Genomic DNA, 24,602 nt, shown 5'->3' with positions numbered 1-24,602 from the left:
AAATGAAGGTTTAAATGACCCCCAAATATTCTTGATTGTTATTATATTCTGGTTTACATTATGCTGCTATCTCAGAAGAACAGTCACTTAATAAAACCCTAGAATCAACATGGTTTAGAGGTTTCTTTAGACAATAGCATTTTTTAATGCAAAATAGAACTTTTATACAAAGGTCTTCTAAAAGACCTTGATATTACTGTGGAATTTATACTCAGTAGTTCCTTTTGTTTTTTGATGAAATATAATCTTTTTTAAGTTTAATAGCACATCTGAAAATAACTGAATATAAACATGAGATTGTCCCTATTTGTTTTAAACACACTTTTCATTTTATAGCAATACCTATATAAGGATATTTGCTTTGATAAATGCCATAGAAAATATTCTGCTCTTGATTATGAATAAATTTACATTTATGTAGACACTGTGTATGCATTCATTTTACTTAACATGCTCTTGAATGCTCTAAATATTATACTATGAGAAAATAAACTACATTCCACTATTGCTAACTGTCTGACTTGACACCACAAAACAAGGGCAATCAGACAATGTTAAAAATCCTGTTTAAGACTGACTCCACGTGCTTAGATGTTCAGCACAGCGGATGGGTGCGTGAAACAGCATCTCTGGTTACTTACAGTTTTATTACCCAGGAAATGAAAAGTATACTAACTTTATTTTCAAATGCTAACACAGAAATCTGCACTCTTTTCAAAATAGTGGTAATATCAAAATCAAGAAAAGTCTTAATTGCTTGGAAGTGACCCAAATTAAACAGAAACTGTTGTGTTATTGATTTTTATCAGAAAGAGGCAAATGACATAAAGCAAAGTTCTACTCTCAAGGTAGTTTTTAGGATATACTGTGCAGTCAATAAAAATCCATATCAATCCCCTATATTTTATAAATCTATAATATCTTGAAAAATAAATACCACTAGATTAGGAGTTCACTCCTCTGAGTTTTAATTCAGATTTTGCTAGTAACTGTGGGACCTAACGCACATCCACTTAACCTCTCTGAATTTTATTTTCAAGGTTAAAATTAGAACATTGAACTAAATGATTTTTAATCTCTCCTTCAGCCCTGAAATTCTTTGATGCCAAACAAATGGTCTATGGAGTCAAATGGTATCTGTCAGCCACTGAATAATGTTGATGCAAGATGTCATAAAGCTGTGGAAATCCTTGGCTTAACTCTTGTTAGGGAAATAAACTTGTTCACATTATTTTCAATTTCACTGTATTTATCAGGGCAGAAAATACTCTAATGTATTTTCAGGAAGTATTCAACTAAAAGGTTTTATACTTAACTCTGTTAAGCAATAAATTAAATGAACCAGAACATTTTAGGTTCATCCTGGTTAATTGAGGGATTATTGTATATTTCACAGTTTCAATATAATAACTAGTTTTCAAGGTCATTAGATTAGTAGATGGAGATCAGATTCCCAGCAAAGTACAGTTGCCTTTATAGATCCTCTTGGCGTGTTGACTAAATGCTAGAAAACAAAACACACAGACATCAAAGCCTTTAAGTGGCTTTTGGAATAGAGGAGGTTACATGGGGACTTGAACCACTATGATTTACTCCAGATTTGGAGCAGATATGTTACTTCATGTGGCTTCATTTAGTTTTCCCATTTGACTGGATTATAAACTTCTGAAACATGGAGACTGCATCTTTCAAAATTTTTTCTGCAGTTTCAAGCACAGTGCCTATTGGAAATTGGAAGCTCAGCAAGCAATTCTCAAATGAATGACCACCCAGTACACTTATTTGAAAGAATCTGAGACTTTTGATATAAATTAAATAATTTGCTTGTAAACCTCAGAATTGGGGATGGTTCATTCCAAAGCATATGCTCTTTCCACTTCAAGAAATAATATAACATTGCCACACTCAACAGAGTGTATTTTGAAGTGTGATAAAGTGTGATAGCTCCTAATAAAGATAATAAGTTAACAATAAAATACACTATTAATACAGACAGGTATCAAGATAGGTGTTGTTTGATAATTTTCATACTACTTCTAGCTATGTGTTGCTTGATAAATGTTAAATGTTACGTATATGTCCTTGAAAGATTGTTGGAATTGATGAGCTTAACTTTTTAAGTGGTCGTTTATGGATAAGGTAGACTTGTTCTTTTTCTTCATACTTTAAAATATGCTGCGTTCTTTACACTCCCCCTCACAGTCCCTACTTACCTGAAAACCTACTGGAAAAGAGAACACTAGTTTTGTATCTTCCTAGTAGTCGTGATTTCAAAAATAATTGATATATTTTTATTATTTATACATTTCATTATACCAAAATTTAATCTCTTATTTGGTCAGTTGTTGCTCATCATTTCAGGGTAGTATCATCACTACGAATTTTTAAAAAATGGCTGTAATTGATAGGTTGAAACAACATATTTTAATGGCTCACAGGCTTTCAAAGACATTTCATGAAGACATCTTCAGTCAATTTCACTATTTTGTTTAGCTTTCTGAACCAGAATTTTAATCAGCATTCAACTTCATTGAATGCAGTATCTTGTGGTACAGGAAGGTCAAATGAGAATGGGGGTTGATTCAATTTAATTTAGATGATGCCAGTTAGATTAGACCGATCAGACACAACTTTAAGAACATGTATTTTCTCATTGGAGGAACTAAGATATTGCATTGCTTACTTAGGCCTTCTAAGTACATGTATAAAGAATGTGGGCAAAACAAAAGTTTGCAAGTAATTCTGTTATTTCAATAGCCTCTTTATAAATTGTTTTATTTACAAGAAAAATGCTTTCATAAATTCCTTAAATTCTTAGCAGGCTTCTTTGTCAAATTACTGATTTATAGATCTCGGATGACACAGTCCAAGAACAGTCCTTCCAAACCAGGGATGTCTTCATCTGTCCTAGAAAGCATCGTAAAATTCTCAAAACAAAGTAAATTTTGATTCACATCCTGTTTTTAAAAAATAAAAAATGAGATGTACTATAGTACAATACTTCTTTAGGGAGAGTTAACAGAGGAAATTTTTTAGGACATGAATAAGAAAAAAAATAGTGATAGACTATCAGAATTAATTCCCAATGTGTTAAAAGCTTAACAATAAGATGTTGCAACATTTTTCCCTAGTAAGGAAAAAAAATCTGGAAAATGCAAGTGGACAGATTTTCTCTTTCTCTGAGAACTGGAAAGAATTTTCTTTGACCATTTTTCCTTTGATAATTCAGCTGTCTCATATGGCCTTTTTTCCTGCCATATTTTCTGGTGGACTTTTAGCACATTTGAAATGTGTGTGTGAGTGTGTGTGTGTGTGTTTAAATTTTCTGTTTTAATCTTTAGGTAGTTATTTCTTGGGCTAAGAGTGACATGTCCTAAAGCTTTGACTCAGGGTTTGGCCATATGCTCAACTGATTTCCTGTTTATTTGCAAAGATTCCATTCTTGGGAGGAATATGGTTTTTCTCTTACATAGGCACATGCCACAGCTGAGAATTAGCGGATACCCACAAAGGTTAAATAGGTCCATAATCTTGATGTAATTTCATGTGCAGGCCACAATTTAACCCATCTAATACCTTTTTAAGCTGATGAGAAATTATGCTGAAGACATGGGCTACTGTTATAGTCTTATAATAGGAAATGAGATCAATCTCCACGTTTGCTGAGCATAAATTGTTATTTATACTTATAATGAAGAATCTGAAACTAGTTGCAACAACTTTGCAAATAGTATTATGTTCATATAGAAAATATCTAAAATAAAAAGATATTGTTCCTAGCTTTAGAAAAAATAATATTGACTGCTTTAAGAATCACAGAATCATTCCCTCAGTATCAAACTGAAAATCAGAGGAGAGACCTAAAGAAATAAAGAGGTGCTTTAATTTTTTATGTTAGTAATATCTGTCTTCCATGAAAAGGTACTAAATAACTCTCTGCTCTTTACATTGACCTATGATTTTGATTCATTTTCTTACCGATTTTGGTAAAATTTAGTGCTTTCTGAAATATTTTTAAATTTCATTGTGTGAATTGCAGTTGTAAACAGAAGAGATAATGAACAAAGCTTACATATAGTTGTCAAATATCATTGTTATATATAGATATAATTGCTAATATTTACTAGCAAGTATAGGCTGAAACACCCTGTGTGTGTGCCTCAGTTTCCTGGAGAAGTGCTTGTCCAGCAAGTTTGAGAATTATTTGCAGTTTATTATGAAGTATACAAAGAAGTTTCTGAATATCTTTAACATTCATATTACCATTTCTGGCATTAATGATACTTTATTAGGGGGGTTCTGTGATCATTTTAAATTTGTCAGCCATGTTTTAATGAAGCCCATCTCCTCTTACACAAAAGTAAATTATTTGACCCTTTAAGCTATTAAATATTTACTCAACAACTGCTTTGTGTTTATTGATTTATGAGAAACATAGTTTTATTTAATTTCACGTGGTGTTGTACTATAAACATACTGGTCACACTATTGTAAATAAAAGGTAATGATATTTGCTGTATATTCTTTTTTTCTCCTAGCAATGTGTTGTTCTATCCTAAAGTACTCTTCTGGTTATCGTACTTTTCTCGTGTGGTGTGTACACATGCCACATGCATGTGTGTGTTTAATTCATTCCAGGAACTTTTGTGCGAGGCCAAGTTCAGTAGGACTATTCACTCAATCAATATATGCCCTACATCTGTAGCCTCCAACTTAGAATGGTTGTTTAATTCATACATTCTGGGTTATTTTCTAATTATTGGAGATGGCTGTGCCATGTCCTAAAAAGCAAACTACTTACATGTCAACCCTCAGCATTGACACAAACTTATTTTGGATGGTAAAAGTAGCACTATTTAAAAGAATCTGGAACTCTTATTAAGAATTCTCTTTCTTCAATGCTCATCAAAGCTTTTGGGACCAAGAGTGAAATGCGCTTTTTTTTTGCATCCCTGTGTAGGCTTGCACGGGTGGTGGGTGCGCCGTGAGTGAGGCCAGCGAGGCCCTGACGGACGAGGACATACCCCAAGGCGTGCCAGCCCCCAAAGCCCACTCCTACTCACCTGACTCCTTTAATGTCTCCTGGACCGAGCCTGACTACCCGAATGGTAAGTGAACTCTTTTAGCCTCAAGTTAAAAAGATGATTAGCAAAGGTAAATTAATATTCTAAATGGCAGCTTATATGTGGTGCTTAATTTTTAATGATCATTTTAGCACATAAAATACCTGAGATAGTATCGTTGTCTGTAGTTGGGGAGATTGTGGTTTTTAGGTTAACACACAATTTTGGTGGCTCAAAAGTGCTCCCTTTTGATAGTTCTTGTGTACTGCATCGTATTGTTTAACGTGCTTCAGGAGAGGGGAAGAGAACAAACGAGAAGGATTCCCGAAGAATGCTGTAGTGAGAGTGACATTGTGTTTTCAATGACTTTTTGTTTTTAACAGCCATTAGTTCTTCCTTGGAGGAGAGAGGTGGAAAGTTCATGTACATATTGTATTTCAAAATGCTTTTCATTTAATAAGTTTGTCTTAAAAGAGGCCACTTGGAACTCTATTTTTAATATGCTATTTATAAATATTTCAACATGCAGTTTTTAAACACTGCATAGATTAAACATACATACATTTATACTTATTTAACTTGAAGCAAATTGTGTGTATTTCTAGGCAATACATATGTCTTTGTACAGTTTAGAGAATTAAGCTAGCTAGTTAAATTTCACTAAAATAAAACCTCATAAGAATTTGTAACAGTTTGGGTAGAAATTGCTTTATTCATTTATTAGAAATATCTTTAAGATTCACACAACATAAGTACCATTGTTTCACGGTGATAGAAGCTTACATAACATCAATTTCATTCCTCTTTGAGATAAATATGGGGAAGACTTTTAATATCATAGAGACTGTTTTACGTAACTCATTACTGAAAATTGAAATAGCCTCTTTTAGCAAAGCCAAAAGAACAAAGGAAAAAAGTTGCAGTTTTATTAGTTTGTCTTATGTTTACTATGATATTAATTATTCCAGCCATCTCATTTTAATTAAACTTTTGGCAAATGCACCAGATATATTTGAGGTAATGGAGAGAACTCTGATAATTAGAGTGAGTGATTGTCTCTGCTATTGAAGTTATTCCTGTACTATTACAAATTTCCTAATAAAAAAATAAATGGATATCTATTTGATACTATATTAAGCAGTCAAAAATCTTGTCACACTTCTCACTCCCCAAAGAAATCTAGTCCATAGGTGACAATGAAAATGTTAATGATTTATAGCAATTGGATTGCTGTTAAATGCTGTTACATGATTTGCATAGTTGAACACTTCCCTTCAACCAAATTGGTAGTTGCAACTGGAATTATGATTGCAGCCAGTATCCTTGATTGTTCAGGGAAATACTTTCTACATTTCAACGATCTTTGCTTATTATGTTTTGTGCATTTGCAGGCAGTTTTAAAACATATTCACTGAGCAAAAAGAATTTGGAGATTTGTGATAACCTTTCCATGGTATTCTAAATTATTGTGTTTAATCATGGCAGAATTTTCAGAATTTTTATTGTGGTACAATGGTTGGACATTTATTGATAGGAAGTAGTTTTTATTAAAAAAAGAAAACAACAAACTACTTCTTTCCAGTATTCCTCTTCACTTTCCCCAAATTTTTAGTGTTTCATTTCTCTTGTTAATTGGGGAGTGATAATCTGATTGTTGGAAAAACACCTTCTTCCTTCATATGTTTTCAAAGACCTCGAGCTTCTCCCAAATACCCAAAGAATAAAATCCAGTTCTTTAGTCTGGCATTCAGGTTACTACCAACTTGTGACTCAACCTGAATTTACATCATCTTGTAACATATCTTCCTTTCTAGCCACTCTGGAATATTCATGGCTTAATGTGGGGTTGAAAGACATGGGTGTGTAGAGTCAAATAAGCCTAGAGTCAAAAATTGTCTCTGATGTATAGTAACTGTGTTACTTAGGGAAATTTACTACATCACATAAACCCTGGTTTCCATGATTATAAAATTGGGTTTAACAATCCTTACCATTTCCCTGTCTTTCCCTGTAGAAATCCAACTCATTCTTCCAGGCTTTACGTAGGCCACGTATTCCATGAAATCATTCTACTCTTCCTTCTGCTCAGCTGCGCTCCTCTTAGTTAAGCTTTCCCTCTGCTCTTAGCCATATGCCCTGTTTCTTCTATGTCTTCACAATGGCACTTACTGCATTCAGCCTGGGCTTAAAGTTATTTGGGTACATGTTCAACATTCCCAACAGATAAAAAGGACCATGAATGATTCATTTCACTTTCCCTCCACAGAGCCTAAAACAATGTTGTACTTTCTGTCAGTACCCTATTAATATTTAGTTCATTGAATTGTTTCTTGTGGAAATTGCCTTTGATTGGTGGCATATTTACTGTCCTGGCTCTTTAGTGGTACCCAGAGAGATGATAGAAGTACTTATAGTCTAGTTCCTGAAATATATTTGTTCAAAATGTATTTGTTCCTAAAATATATTTTTCTAGTTGTGTAGGGTCTGGGACCAAATTTTTCTTTTGGGAGTTTGGAATTTGTGCTGGCATCCTTGCTGCTTGACTTGTCCTGTTTTGGTTTCTTTTGTTTAATACTGTACCAGCAGCTCCAAAGATAGTGCCCAACACATGATAGTTACTCAGTTAAAAATTTATTGATTGCCACTATAAAAAAAACAGAAAATAACAAGTGTTGGTGATGATATGGAGAAATTGGAATCCTTATGCACTGTGGGTGGGAATGTTAAATTATGCAGCTGCTACGGAAAATAGTATGGAGGTTCCTCAAAAAATTAAAATTAGAATTACCATATGATCCAGAAATCCCACTTCTTGGACTTACATCAAAAAGAATTGAAAAGAGGATCTTGAAGAGATATTTGTACACCCATAGTTATTGCAGCATAATTCACAAAAGCCAAGCAGTGGAAGCAACCCAGGTGTCTATGGACAGATGGATAGATAAACAAAATGTGGTGTATACAATGAAATATTATTCAGCCTTACAAAGAGAAAGAAAGGGAAAATCCTGTCATATACTACAATGTGGATGAAACCTGAGGACATTATAATAAATGAAATAAGCCAATCATGTCAATAAAAAAAAAATCATGATTGCACTTATGTGAGGTATCTACAATAGTCAAACACAGAGCAACAGAAAGTAGAATTATAGTTACCAGGGGCTGGGGGTGAGGAGGAATGGAGAGTTCCTGTTCAATGGGTAAAGAGTTTCAGTTTTCCAAGATGAAAAAGTTTTAGAGATCTGTTGCACAACGGTGTGCATGTAGATAACAGTACTATACCATAAACTTAAAAATGGTTAAAATGATAAATTTTATGTTATTTATTTTTTCACCATAATAAAAAATCTATCATAACAGGGAGGATGTGATAAAATGCCATCAACTTTTAAACCAGAAAATAAAAGGTCAAGGACTGTGTTAGCTTAAAACAAACAAAAATTTGTTGATTAATAATCACATAAAGATAGATGCATAAAATATACATTTGTTAAACAAGGGTGAGATCTGTTATAGACTTCTCTCACTTGATAATAGGGTACAACCATCTTTCCATGGCAGTTGTATAGCTTGACCTCGTTGTTTGGAAAGGCCACTGAATGAAACCAGAGCTTATGCAACACATCTTTTATTGTTGGATATGTAAGTTTCCATGATTGTGCTATTACAAATAATGCTACTTGTTACTAATTGCCTTAGCCTGCCAAGCACAGTCTTTAAGCACTGAGTCATTATCACTTGATTCACACCTAAGACTTCATTCGCCTTCAAATACCTCCTGCTTAATTCCAGTCCCTCGCTTCACATACCTGCAGAAATGATGTGCGACACTCCAACGCTGTGTTTCTCTAATCAGAGTCCTTTGCACCCACGTTCCCTCTGGCAAAGGTGTTCTTTACAGGCTGTGGTTTCAGGCAGGATTTTAAAACCTCTAAAAGCAGCTACTTTTAGGTCCAAGGTTCATAAGGATCCTTCATTATGTGGGACCTTGACTCTTTCTTTGTAATATCATTAGCCATCAAAGAGAAGCAGCACAAGGATTACTGTCTAATAAATTTGTGACCTGTATTCTGTAGATTACAATTGCATAATTAGACTGATGCTTTTGAGAGCCCCCAAATTCTCATGAGTCATATTCCCTTTTAGGAGCTTAGGCCTTAGAATCCTGAAATGTGTTTTCTCCTCACACTTGAAGCCTACCTTGCAAAAACAGCATAGCTATCTGACTGTGCCAAACATATTACTCATTGTCTAGCATAACATTTATAGTGACATTTAAAACTCATTAGAATATGTTTTTTAAAATACTAAATATAGAATACGAAATTTTTATTTTTATTAGTCGTTATCATTTCTTGTAACTATCCTGTATCTTTACCTACATAAATCTATCCCAAATAGTTTCCCTGTTAGACTGTGAGCCGCATGAGGGCAGGAATCATAGGGGCCTTGTTTGCTGCTCTAGTACCAGCCCTCGACAGGGTGCCAGTCACAGAGTAGATGGGTATTACACAACTGTTGAATGAATTAATGTTTGCTGATCATAGGGACAATAATAAAATGGTAATTGTGTTGATGTGAGACGCAAATGCATATGCAGTCATACAATGTACACAAATGCACATTGAGAGCACATTGCATAATTGTATTATATAGGTGCGTTGATTTCAAAGGCAGTAGAGAGGAGTCTCCCTCTTGGCCTACTGGAGGCTTGAAGCACATAGTTAGAGACCTGGTCCTTCGGTCTGGGATTTCATCAGCCAGGTAATCTGTACATATTCTAAGGAGAGACAGCAGGTAGAACTGTATCTGCTTCCCATCCTCAGTACAAAGGGATATATTATTACTGTGATCAGGCTTTGTTAATGTCAACACGAGTATGCTAAGAAAGGAGCCTAAGAGCTCAACTCCCATTAGAGAAGAGTTGCAGGGTCTTCTTGAGAAATGAAGGATACCCGAGGAGCCTACAGAAATATTTTCCTAATCCAGTCTTTTGTTCTGGCCCAGATTTGCCCAAATTTCTACATGGATATGTATCAAAACAGTGGCAATCATGTCAATAAGAATAGAAAAATGTTAGGAGGTTGAATGTTTTTCCTAGACTTATACATAGTGCCTTGGAGACATTATAACATAATCAAAAGAAGATTTAGTTCAGTTTTTTGAGCATAAACATTATTTCAGGAATGGGTGGTGGAGAAACCAATTAACTATAGATCTTTTATACCTACTGTATGTATGTTATCCTTCACATTAAGAGAGGATGCTATAGAAATAAATTTTTTAGAATGTATGTACATGAAGGCATATGTGTAAATACTAATTAACTATTCTACTCAGGCATAGAAAGAAGTATTTGATTTCCTGCTAACATTAGTAATAATAATAACAGTAATAATAATAATGGCTATAATTTATAATTATTTTCCAGGCACTTTAATTCTCATAACTAGCCCATGAAATAGGTATTGTTATCCCACAGATGTGGAAACTCAGATTTATAAGTGTTAAGCAATTTAATTACTCAAAATCAAGACAGTTAAATAGGAATGTAATCTAAACAAAGCAAGGTGTGAGTGACAAAAATTCATGGTTTTATTCATTGTACTATTCTGCCTTTACTTTTTGTGGAAATGCTCATAATGTAGGATTCCATCTAGTCAGGTGAAAAAAAAAAGAAATTTTTTAGTTACTTTTACTTGTTCAATATCTTGTTCTCATTGCTAATATTCAGAATTCATAAGACCTCTGTTCTGATTTTTTTCTGGTTTTAAAGAAATAACTGTCAGGGGTTTCTTTTTTCTCACTTTTTATTTTGAAATAACTTTATTTTTTAAACAGTCAAAATGTGATTCTATTTTCTTTCCTGGAAACGTTGTTTTAATAGATGAGGTGGATTATAGAATTTCGCGGATCACTTAGGAAAACTGCTTGACAATTTTGAGCAAACCTTGTGTAACTTTTATGAAACACCTCCAGTCAGTTTGTCAGGTAGAATTTCCCAAGCACGATCTTTTTTAGATTCCGTTGATTCCATTTTTAGGAGAGCTTAACAGTAATAAGGCACTAGCCCACAATGTGAAAGCTCTTCTCTCTTTTCCTTTTTAATTGAAGGATCAAGTATTCACATAGGGAGATATCTGCCACATTCAATCATCATCCAGACCTTGGGGGGAACCCTCAGTTGCTATTCATATTGCCATGCCACACTGGAAAAGACAAACAAATATGTTTGGAGCATCTATATTCACTATCCATGTTATTTTTATGACACACTAAAGCATTGTTGTTTAATTCTTACAGTAAACAGAATTCTTCATTGTAAATAGAGATACCTTGTATTAAATTTACATTGTGTTGTACTTGTATTGAATTTCCTTGGTATATATGACAACCTATTGAGCACCTAAGGAAATACAATTTGACATAACATGATGAAGAGGCACAAAGATATATACCCCAGTGGATATGCTTTATGGACAATTATGATCCAGCTTCCCTGTGAAAATTAAACACCTTAAAAATACTATTTAATATCATTATGGAGAGAGAAAGGTGATAAATTTGAAACTGCTTATGTTGGATAGCCAGTAGGAATTAAGTATCCATTTTCTGGATTATCCATTGAAGAACTGAACGTGTAGAACTAGATTAAATTAAACTGGATTAAGGCAGAACCTGTTCCCCTATACCACATGGTATAATATGGTTTTAGTTTGCTATAGCTACCTTAACTGATTATTAGCACAAGAGGATAAGCAAGAAAAAGCATGAAAAAATATAATACAGTACATTATAAAACAAATGATAATAATTTATTTTGTGTTGGATATTTCTTTTTTGCCTTTCTATGTTCACTCTCTACGTTTCCCCCTCTGTCCCTTGTCCTGCAAGGCTGACCCTGGCTCTTCTCTCTCTGGCTTCCCGTTGGTTTGTCCATGGGCAGTGGCAGCAACAGATGAGAGGGTGAGAGGAGAGTGAGTCTCAGGACTTACTTCCCTTGGTTTCCTTTCTGCATGGCTCTGGATTCCAGGGCTTCATTCCTCTACTAAAGCCTACAGTTCCTATCCAAAGGCCCTTCCTATAGTTCTACCTCTTTCTGCAAGTTTCTAAATCTGTTCTCACCCTTTCCCCTACAAATGTAAAGATGTTTACTGATTCCTGGCCAGCTAGTTAACATGGTCTTCTAGGAGTCCTAGGTGTTACTAGCCGGGGATACTTTATTATCACTTGTTGCTTTTGCTTAACCCTACCCACATCTTTGTAAATAGTTCTTTTACTAAATTCTCTTCCATTGCCCATTTGAGTTGCCATCCATTTCCTGCTAAACCCTGATTCCTAAATCTCACTTAATCCACATTTAACACACAGATCTTTTTTTTTGAGGGAGGGGATGTGAAGATTAATTTAAGATAATTTTATTCTAAGAGTGGCAAAAGTAAGTAATTAAAACAACAAAAATTCCATTTTCTTAAACTTTGTTCTGGCACCATAGACATCTTAAAAGCAAACCAGGAGAGCTATGTTCCAAGGTTTGGGGGCAGCTTGTTTAATAAATCCATGGTATTGAATTTTTTAAACGGTTAACAACTTAGCGATATCTCATGGAAACTTTTCCATTTATATCATGAAATCTTTGCTGTAATTAGATATGGTTTATGATGTTTTCTCTCTTGATGAAGTAGCGCCAAGTGTCAAGTTTAGCTTAAAGATCAGTTTCTCAGATAAGCTTTATTCCCTAACCCACCCAAACTAGTTTAGCATCCACCTCTCCATTCTCCATTCCCATTTTTCCTTCAGGTCCATATGATTTTTCTTTAATAAACTTTATACACATGTAATGCACCTAAAGATTGTCTTCTCAGTTAGATTGAAAGTTTCCTGAAGGCAGTAACCAGGACTGTTAGATAACTTCTATATTACCATGTTCTATATAACTTCTATATAGTTCTAGATAACTTCTGTATACCATGGTAATGTACAATAGCACAATGCCTGGCCACGTGGTATGTACTCCAGACATATTTACTGATGCACCAAATCACTGCCAAAACCAAATCTATTAAATCTGGCAGACTTTTTTCCAAAAATTATTTTACAATATTTAGTAAATACCTGTTTCTCTGGACTTTCTGGACTTGATTGGAGTAGGGAAGAAATCTTAAGTAAATAGTCAGCAAAAAAATATAAGATACTGTTAGGTAATTACAGATGGTGTACCAGTGAGGTATACAGACCTGTGTGAATCTGTTTTAGAGAGATGTGCAGATTAGTTTCTACAAGAGACATGTAGTATGTGAAATAGGTCAGAGTAGGAGGAGATAGTCTAAGGCAAGCTTCCCATAGCAGTTAGGGCTTTAATTCACCCATTTCCTCATCTTATAACAATGCAAATAACAGTTCTTATTTCTTAGAGTTGTCAATGTTGAAAGAAATAGCCTATATAAAACATTTATTCTACTGTCTGACTCAAAGTAAGTGATCAGAGCACTTTTTAAATAATTACTTTTAATTATTTTAAGTGTTCTACAATTTTGAAAATACTTACATGGCGTGTCAAGACCTTAGCGTTTTCCTTTCCCCAAAGCTACCCGGACATGCGTTGTATTCTAGTTAAAAAAGGAAAGCATCTCCTTAGGCTTCAGTTTAAAATGTTCATTACATTATATTCATTAGTTTTGGTTACTCAGTTTAGGAATCTGAGGTCAATGAAATTAAAATTGTTGTGTTAATGTGTGTTTTAGACTTATATCTTACTAAATCTGTGGTTTAGAGTGGAATTCTACAATGTTTCATATTATACTGATTTTTAGTGTCAAAATTGATTTACTATGAGATATAAAATGTATATCAGAATAACACTAGCTCTACAATGCGGTTCTACAATTTATCCTTTAGCTGTTTCTATATATGCTGTCAAATACTGCTTACCTATTTGCTGGTAACTCCATGTGTGTGTGTGGGTGAGGTTGTGGGCATGTGGGTGTGATCTCCCCTGTGCTAAAGTCGGACTTCATTCTTACCCACCTCTCAATTCAGATGCATCCTGGAAACTAAACTTTCTGAGCAGTTGAATTAACTGTCACAAATCTCACTTAATTTCATTCTCAGCTCATTTGCCATATACTCATCTTACTCCAAGCCCTTCTTTCAATAACTGTCTATTCTTTCTATACCCACACTTCCAGATGTCATGGTTATCTATTTCCTCAACATAGATTTCTAAGAGTTGACTTGCTAGAGTCAGGTAGACACACACACAAAAGAAGTAACTTTTGAGAGACTGTCACTGAGGGAGGATGGAGAAGAACTCAAAAAACAGACCTAAGAATTGATAAGGTGCAGTCGCTGAGTGACGTTTAGGAAAATAGCTGGGTACGAGCCCTGTATCTCATCCGTCTCCAAAGTATTGCTGAATTACAGAACGTAGTCTTTGCTGTCCGTAATCACAGTGTGAGTGTTCACAAAATGATTCAATTATATTCATTATATTCTGTGTGAGAAGACAGGTAAGTGTGTGGGCACTTACTAGAAAGATTTCCTTCAAAAATGGTTAAGATTTTTTAAAGTTCATCCGTAAGGGATGAGATCTAGTTATAACGAAAATTAACTTCTATAAAATATCTCATTCCCCGATATGTCAAATAAATGAGATATTATGCACATAATCTTAACATAAAAGAAATTCTCTGTTCCCCAATTATGTAAGAAAAGGGAACTATTGATTTGGGTACTTTCTATCTCGGTTGAAAAGCAGGTCAAGTAGATAGCATTTCAAGGGTCTTATGGTTTCTTTAAGAGCTTCTGCAACACATTATTTGCTCATGAGATTTTTTTTTTTTTTGGAGAGGATTAAATGATTGCTTCACAGACTGCCTCGCACATAATATTTTTTGGTCATTATTATTACTGTATTTATATTCGTTTTTCTCTTCCCTTAAATTTTCTATGTATATTATATGTAGGTGGTTTTTTCACTATGTATCTTTCATTTCTTAGTTTTAATCGATTTGTGCTTTTTTGTGTTAAGTATTAATTAAATGGCATTAAACCAAATACTTTCCATAAGTATTTATAAAGTTACCCAAATGGTCACACTAGAAATAAAGAACAGATGCTAGCAGCCACACTTTTTTTGTGAGGCCATGGTACATGATAGAAAAATAAAATTTAGAAATAAAGGTAATAGACTTATCAGGAAGAAAAACCATACAAGGTTATGTTCTAAAAGGAAAATGGGTCATAGCAGTAGCTTTTTGAAAGTATTAACTCATGTAAATAAAAAAGCTTTAATCCTGAAATAATGCATTGACCAAGATCTAATCGGTAAAAGAGCAAACGTGCTAGGTATTTAAGACGGAGGATGTTTTACAGAAGGAGTTAGTTTCAAAGGTGTTGGAAGGGCCAGAAGAACAGAAGGGAAAGGGTGGCGAGCACTGGAATAGCAAAAGGGGTGCTTGACAGGGAGCCGCTGCTTGCTGCTGTATTTGCTGATTTGACACTTGAACCATTATGGGATGCTGCCCTGACCAGCGCTGAAATGCCAACAACATTCTACTGCTGAAGAGGCTGAACATGCAGAAGAGATGCTTCTGCTGTCTGGAATGCTTGAGGCTGCAGGTACTTTGCCTCTCTGCTGATGTAGCAGCTGTCAGCAAAGGCCCCAGCTCTTGGAGCTAGAACCTGGACGTTTTTTTCCTTTCTTCCTGCTTCTGTCCTTCTGAGCAGTGCCTCCCACTAGCAAAACCTAACAGAAAGCCAACAAGCAACAGAGTTGGAAAGGTAGCTTGTAGGCTTGCAGCTCAGCAGTACAGAGCAAACCATGGAAGTGTGGATGCGGGCCTGTGGACATTAAGTGAATCACCATGTTAGCTATTCAGCACTCATGCACGCTGTTCTGCTTTCCACCACCTGCCATCACCAAACATAATCACTCTGTGCTTCCACCTAACAAGATGTGACTATGCTTTGTATAAATGAAGATCCTCTCAGCTCCATCATCATATTGGTTATCTGGGGGGATGTTAATTCCCCTTTTAGTCAGACACCACCCACTTGGATATTCTGCAACTTAAGAAAAACTAAACTGTGGTCAGGTGCAGTGGCTCACATCTCTAATCTCAGTGCATTGAGAGGCTGAGATGGGAAGACCACTTGAAGCCAGGAGTTCAAGGCCAGCCTGGGCAACACAAAGAGATCCCCATCTGTGCATATAATTAAAAAAAATTAGCTGACCACACACCTGTGGTCCTAGCTACTCAGGAAGCTGAGGCAGGAAGATCATGTGAGCCCAGGAGTTGGAGGCTACACTGAGCTGTGATTGCATCACATTCTCTTCAGGTGTCACTCCAGCCTGGGTGACAGAGTAAGACCCGGTCTCAAAGAAAAAAAGAAAAAAGACCCCACACCTAAATTGTAAATTAACACCTGTCTTCTTTCTATAAATCAGTAGGGGAAAGGAGGAAGGAAAATTGGTTATCATATACAAATCTCTATATAGTAAATAATAAGTAAGAAATAAAATATGATAGCATTTACAATTCTTGTTTCTATCATTAGTTGTGAGGTCATAGTTGATATTTACAACTTTTTCCCCTCTGTTCTCAGCCTCATGGGTTTGAGTTTTTTTTTTTACCTAGTGAAGCACCCAAATCTTTATTACCAAAGAGTCTGTGTCCTTAGTGGTTGTATCTTTATTAGGTTGCTGTAAACTTTCAAAACTTATATGATTGGACCTGGTCATATAAACAGATGTCCTTTCGAATGTCCGGAGTGTCAGCAGGAAGCAAGATTCTCCTTCCATACATACCTTTTCTCTTTGACTGTAGGGATAGCTGTGTGGGGATCCCAAATTGCCAGGTAATATTCTCAGTTTCTTTTTTTTTTTTTTTTTTTTGAGACAGAGTGTCACTTTGTTGCCCGGGCTAGAGTGAGTGCCGTGGCATCAGCCTAGCTCACAGCAACCTCAAACTCCTGGGCTTAAGCGATCCTACTGCCTCAGCCTCCCTAGTAGCTGGGACTACAGGCATGAGCCACCATGCCCGGCTAATTTTTTTGTATATATATTTTTTAGTTGGCCAGATAATTTCTTTCTATTTTTAGTAGAGAGGGGGTCTCACTCTTGCTCAGGCTGGTCTCGAACTCCTGACCTCGAGCGATCCACCCGCCTTGGCCTCCCAGAGTTAGGATTACAGGCGTGAGCCACCGCGCCCGGCCTATTCTCAGTTTCTAATTAAGCAGTGCCTTTGTTGTAACCCATGATGTAAGCATTTCTCTGTGTGGGCAGAGAAAGCAAACATATTTTGTGTAAGTGATTAAGTGCAATATTAACACAAAACACGCTTATTTCCTCCCCTTTCTGCACCTCCCCACATTTTCTCACTGTAGAAAAACCAGCATCAGATATAGGTCCTTAGTTCAAAGCCTATGCAGCATCCTGTAGGAACCTAAAATTCACAGGGTGTTGTCACTCAGCTTGTCCTATAATAGAGACTTCAAGAGGCCATTCCAGCAATCTCTCAGGCTATGGGTTGATAAGGTATATTGTAAGATGAGGAGCTTCCATGGATCTTACCCCACTGCCCTACTTCTGTTGCTATAAATGGATTTCTTATTCAAAAGTAAGGCTGTGAGGGCTATCCTGCATGCAACATTCTAGAAGTTCACAGATGATGGCACTGCCAGACTGTTGTGAGCAGGTCTAGAGATGAGCAGTTCTCTCCCAGGAGAGAAGGACATTTGGGAAAAGAGCTCCTGGCGTTATAGTGCCATGATTAATGTTATCCCTAATTTGATTGTTAGTAAAACAGAATCTTTGCATTCACAAGACTGAGAGTAAGGCCGCCTGGTAGCCAACTTTTAGGGACTTCCTTGATGACCTTGGCTAGAGTCTTTTGTTTCAAACTCATTCCTTCTGCTTTTTCTACCTCTATCACTGAGCTATTCTTTAAGACTGTATTTTTAGCAACTTTCAGAGATGGAGGTGTCTCTTTTTCTAGTAGTCTTAAATTCCCACTCTATGTTAAATGTTGACATTATTACCATGCTCTGTGTTAATTATTGATTAATTCACTCAATATTTATTATGCACCTACCATGTTTTAGGCATGGTGCTAAGCTCTAGAGATACATGGGTAAGGAAGAGTCATGATTGCCTTGGGGACTCTAGAGTCTACTGGGGAGGTCAGGCAATTAAACAAGGAATAATAATACTAATGATGTGATAAATTGAAAAGTGCTATGATAGAGATGTGCTGTGTACTATAGGAGAAGCACCCAACTTCTGTCCTGGGGAAGATTATCTAGCAGAGGAACATTTAAGATAATTCTTCAAGAGCACACTCAGAGAGGCCACTGTAAAATTAATTTTACTTCAAAAGAGGCTCTAATTTAGCATATATGCAAAGTTTTGTTTTGCACAGTATAACGTTAATGTAGTCAGTTTGGGGATTCTATATTTCTAGTGAACATAGACCCTTGGTTATGCTAATCCCTAACTTCCTTTTTATGAAAATGTTTTTATTGCATAAATCAAATGATTATATTCAATAGTCATTTTAATTTCTCTTATCTCTACTGGTTGATTTAATGAAGATTCACAGGATTTTCCTTCTGAAATAAATTTTAATTGATCACTGAAACTAGCAAATCATAGTTTCTTTCTCCCATTCATGAGTGCTTAGTGACTGTGATCTGTACAATTAGTGCAAATCTTTATATTTAGGTGATTTAATTTTGTAAGTTGAGAACACAGGCTCTGGAGTCAAACCACCAAGATTCAAATCCTGACTCAAAACACTTGCCAGCTATGTGACCTTGAGCAAGTTACTTAAATCTCTGTGCTTCAATTTCCTCATCTGTAAGATGATAATAATACTGCCTCTATTATAGGAATGGTGTGAGAAAGGGTTTAAAAGAGTCAATATACGCCAGGTGCTGAGACCAGTGCCTGACCCGTTGTGAGTAATATATAAATATGCATTAACAAATAAGATCACTTTACTTCTGGAGCCTGTCTATTAAGAACATCTTTTTTAGAAACCAATAAAAATTATAAATGTGCTCACTTACTCATTTTTGATCTGGAACGCAAATGACGGCAGTTAATACGACACAATAGAAAGATTCCTATACTGGAATTATTGGGTTCTGTTTCTGTCTGTTAATTAGCTTAACAATTTCATATTCAAGGGTAAAGCCTATTTTATCCTTTGGAAACAGAGTTTAGAAAAGGGGAAATAATACTAGATACTGTGATTTAGTGATTCCATGAGTCTAGAAATCACATCGAGAACTGCTTGCTTTCTTAAGACGTTCTTTGCTGTTGTCTAGTAGTCATCCTAAAAGGCAATTATTATCTTCCCAGGTGTTATCACGAGTTATGGATTATATCTAGATGGTATATTAATTCACAATTCCTCAGAACTCAGCTGTCATGCTTATGGATTTGCTCCTTGGAGCTTGCATTCCTTCAGAGTCCAAGCGTGCACGGCCAAAGGTTGTGCTCTGGGCCCACTGGTGAGTATGTGAATTTACATTCTGAGAATATGTTAAATTTCAGATGACACTGAATATCAAAGAAGTAAGTAGTGGTGACTCACTCTCTGCACAGCTAGCCTTTCAAGCAGCATGGGATATTTTTTGTTTTATAAAAGTTCATTTAATAGTTACTAAGATTTTATATTCAACATAAATTTTAAGACTGCACATAGGTCTAGTGAAGGACAAAATATATATTTTACTGAAAGAAAGGTAAGTTGGCTGGTTTAGTAGGCAATCATAAAATTTCACCTAATTTAGTGGCGTATTTAAGGTGGATGTTTTTCTTCCTAATAATGGGTTCAGCAACGAAGTTTAAGGTTAAAAAGTAAAAATAATTGAAAGTTCCTAACTGCCACAATATAGCAAGAGGCACTGCTCCCCAGCAAGTAGGTTAACCAATTAAAAGGTTGTATTTACCTCATCCATTAGAATAAAATAGTTGTATTTCATTAATGTGATATAGCTTCATAAGAACAATATTTAAAGTTACACTAATATCAGCTTCTGATAGTCACATTTCAGAAATATATATCTGAAATCTATGTCTGTATATCATCAGCAGTTAAAACCTTGAGAAAATTATGCTTTTTATTTCTACTATAATTTTTATAACCCAATTAATAATACATAATCATCCTAAACTAGCAGAACATTCTGTCGTTTCAAAATATCAGATTATACTTTTGTGCATTTTTCTTGCAGATTAATTAGTGCATTAATTAGTTTTCACTTGTTTTAAGGGAAATACCCATTAGTTGTAGACATTTTTTGGCAATGTTTGCTCATTCCCTATCATTTTAATGCACCCTGTCTTCATCAAAGAGTGTATTATATAAATATTACCTTGAAAAACAGCTCTATGGATTAATTTTTGCTTCCTTATTTATGATCACATCTCCCATTTTGTTTCAGAGATGGGTTGCTTTCCAAGCAGCTAACATCATCCATTGGTGGAGCTGAGCTATAGTCTTTATTGCCATTAAGCATTTTATAGCCCAGACCCCTCTGATGGATACTTACCCTTAAAAGCAGGAATGGCAAAAGGCCAGCTTTTCTTCTCCATTCAAAAAAAGAAAAAAAAAAAAAAAGAGAAGAACACGTGACATGAGCTTGAAACTTACACTTTTTCAAAATATAAACTGCAAATTGTGCTTCTGGCTGCTAAATTGGCTCCACACTGTCTCCTGATGTGCTGGCAACTTTAAGTAAGGGGGACACTGTTATCGATCTGCGTGCTGCACAGATAGTAGGCGACGTTAACCTTAAGAAATCAAATGCCACAGTGCCCTGACAGGAAGGGGGAAAACAGAATTGGATTGTAAAACCTTCTCTGCCACAGCCTCATACATTCTAGACTCAATCCTGACTTACAGCACAAAGTTATTTTCTCCCTTGATACTTTTCTTTATCCTGTACTCAGTATGCAAACTCTTTTCCCTAGTCAATGATCCATCTCTAATCACTAGGATTGAACAACAATGTCTTTATTTAGAACAAGTCAACTATAGGCTGCCAAGAAGTTAAAACCCATGATCTTCAATTGGTTTCTGAAATATTTTTATGCCAATTACAGTACACGTTATGCCCTTAAGCGATTACGTATCTGAGTTTTCTAAATAGCCCTGAATATCTGTCACAGTATCATGAAGGATATAACAGATTCAGCTCTGTTTTGTTGATGATTCTTTCTAATGTGTCGTATTGATTTAAGAGATCTATGAATCAATCTTAAAAGCCAGACTTTCCTATCATTAAATTATAATGTGGTATTCAACAAAATTCAGCCAAATGTAGTAATGGTGTATTCATGTCTCTTAAAGATATTCTTTATCTGGAGCCCAATGTCATAAGATTTTAAATAGAACATTTCATTCAAACAAAAAAATTATCATTTTTGCTTTTAAATCTTTTCTTGGCAGAAATCAAAGAATAAATTGTTGAAAGAGTCTAATGTTTTGTTCACCCAACAACATTTCTTAATGATAACTCCTGTTTTTTAGAAAGAAAAGCCTGTTTATTTTACATCTTGTATATTTAGTACCGTTGTTATCCTTGCATGCAAGGAAATACTATTCAGTGTTTTCTATGACAAATGTGCTTCATACTCCTGAGTGTGGTATGTTCACCCTCAAAATTGGCAAGTTGCTTATATAGTAAAAGAAAAAAAAATGGAAAAAAGAATAAATTTGGTAAAATAGAGTATTTTTAAAATAAAAATTCATACATAAATTCCTTATTCTTACCATTTTAACATAGTCTTAGCTCAATATGTTTTCCTAGCCTGACCAAAATTCCTTAGCGGTTCAAAAAGAATTGCTCTGTACACATCTGAAAAAGATTCCCCTGTGGTTTGTTCAGTTCTTACACATTTAAACAATGCATTTGGCTTTTAAAGAAATGCCAGTGTAAAAAACAATTTCCAGTGCCTTTGATCTTAATTTAAGGATGCTAATATTCATTGTTGAATTAAATCCAGTAATTGGGAGTTTTATAAATGTTTGAAATAATAAAACATTAATATAGAATGCAGCTGAGACTTTTAAAATGCTTTGCTTTCAATTATATTAGAGAGAAACCCTTCACATGTTGTGTTTCTATAATAAAATGCAATGAATTTTTCCATAGGAAAATCACTTTGCTTTTTTCCCCCACTTATCCAATGTTAGATACTAACACTAGTGGAGTCTAAGATTGAGAATTTTATGACTCTGTCTGGCCTTGGAACATACATTGGATGATTCTCCGGAGACCTTCTTAAGGATGAGGTGTGGAACTATAAGTCACTTGCTGTGTGATATAGTTAAAATACGTATACAGATAAATATACCCAGATACACATACATGTATACACACACTCACCCTTTCACATTCATTTTTTTGCAAAGAAGCAAATAAATTTATTTAAGACATCTAAATCTTAATGGCAATATGTATTGCCATCAAGACAATCCTATATGAGAAGTCTGCCCTAAACTTGCTGTTATTGCTCATGCCTCCTTGGGAAATATACTTTTTCTACTAAGTCTTAGATTTCTTAACTACTACAAAGGGAAAGAATACTTGCCTTAAGAGGGTTGGTATAAAAAATTAAATAAAATATCATTTATATAAGGGTTTTTGGTACACGGTAAGAGTTTTACTAAGAGTGAAATTCTATTAAAATATTTGTATGTTTTTATTGCAACTTTGTTCTCAAATATTTTTTATGTGTCAAGGGAGGTTTCCAGGTCAAAGCTAAGCCAAGTTTAACCATCCCAAGTGTCTTTTCCTTCATATTCCTTTTAAGGCAAGACAGATAAACAAAAAGGTAAAATTTAAAAAAAGAAAGACCAGGTCTAAGCAAAATAGTATGATTGCCAAACTTAAATAAAGACTGAAGTTTATCCAAATACCTAAGAAAATGCAAAAAAAGTTTATTTTGAATTAATCGGATATTTGAGAATTCTAATTTAATTATCTAGAATTGTCCATTATTCAACTTTTTGAGTCTCATTCTATTTGGAATGCTTTAAAATCATGATATAATAATTTGAACTATATACATAGACACAATGAAACCAATTGCATTGTTCTGCATATTATTACTAAAATAACAAACTGATATTTTTCCAGTCATTTCTTTAGCATTTTTTGTACAAAGCTAATTAGACTTAAAAAAATGAGTAGCAGTTATAGATCTAAAGAACCTCACAGCTTTTCTCTGATGAAAATAAAACACATTGTGACCTCATGCTTATTAAAAATTAACACTGCCTTTTTCACATTTATTTTCATAATTGGGAAAGTATATTCACCCTAACAAATAAAGGTCTCATAATTGAGAATATTTGCCTTCTTGTGGATTGCATGTCTTATCACCTCGGAAGGCATGATCCTGCACTTTCAGAATAAGGCTGGAGTTATCAACATACTCAGTAAATCGTAAATGGTCTAATATCTATGAGTGATGCTGGTGAGTTTATAGTGATTAGTTCACTAAGTTTAAGACAGGGATTAAAACATAGTAAAAAATTCTGAACCTCTTGCTAGCTTCATCTTTCCCTGGTCACTTATTTTTACTTATTTAGCTATTGAAATCTTCCTTGCTCCTGTGCAGTTAGGGATTATATTTTATTTCAGAGTCTTTTTCTTCAATGAATTCATCTTTTTGCTGTTTTCTGCATAGGTTTGTTAACACTGTACCAATATTTTTGTGTGTGTGATTATACTTCAGGACGGAATCACTGAGGTGCTTTTATTTCTTCATGTCAGCATGATGCCATCTTTACATACCTAATAGCAACATGTGTAGCTCAGAGAAAAGTCTGTGTGTGTGTGTGTGTGTGAGAGTCAAGATGCTTGGTGTGGCTTTTTGACAAAGGCCAGAAGGCTGTCACCTCAGTCAGGAACTTATCAGACTGTATGCATTTCTTCCCTTTTGTAATCACATACAAATTATTTTTAAGCAGTCCCAGAAATAGTCTATAGCTACGTACAGCCATAGGCACAATCACGGTGTGAGCTGATCCACATAGTCTGGAAAAATCACAAACAACCGCCTTGGTCAGGAACTCCAATTCTAGACTTTAACAGCAGGAGGAAGAAAACATGAGGTACGCTTTGATCCTGCTGACAAAATGAGGGATTCATACAAGATGCTACTGTCAAAATAGTTTACTTCACAGCAAAAAGAGATTCTTTGAAGAAATATGCTCAAAGCAGAGCATGTACTTATTTGCAAACAAAAATAAATCTTTTTATACTCACAGGTGGAAAATCGAACTCTAGAAGCTCCTCCGGAAGGAAAAGTAAATGTATTTGTCAAAACAGAGGGATCCAGGAAAGCCCACGTGCGCTGGGAGGCACCTTTTCACCCTAATGGGTGCTTAACATACTCAGTCCTTTTTAATGGGATGTTTTATGTAGATCAAGGTAATTTGTTTATGCTTTTTTAAATTTTAAATAACGTTAGAAAATTTATTTATTTTCATTTAAAAATCTTTCTTTTAGCCACAA

General features: G+C 35.0%; 1 protein-coding gene across 1 annotated transcript in view; it reads left to right on the top strand.

The window, feature by feature from the left end:
- Positions 1-24,602, top strand: part of USH2A (usherin) — a 605,447-nt gene that overhangs the window by 298,666 nt on the left and 282,179 nt on the right. Inside the window, exons 34-36 of the mRNA XM_045536030.1 lie at positions 4,961-5,108; positions 19,432-19,583; positions 24,356-24,518. Coding sequence (XP_045391986.1) covers positions 4,961-5,108; positions 19,432-19,583; positions 24,356-24,518 — 463 coding nt within the window. The remainder of the gene's footprint in view (positions 1-4,960; positions 5,109-19,431; positions 19,584-24,355; positions 24,519-24,602) is intronic.

This window comes from Lemur catta, chromosome 23 (assembly GCF_020740605.2).
Source record: "Lemur catta isolate mLemCat1 chromosome 23, mLemCat1.pri, whole genome shotgun sequence".
Taxonomy (NCBI): Eukaryota; Metazoa; Chordata; class Mammalia; order Primates; family Lemuridae; genus Lemur; species Lemur catta.
Note: the sequence above shows the minus strand (reverse complement) of the source record. Positions and strands in the feature narration are given on the sequence as shown.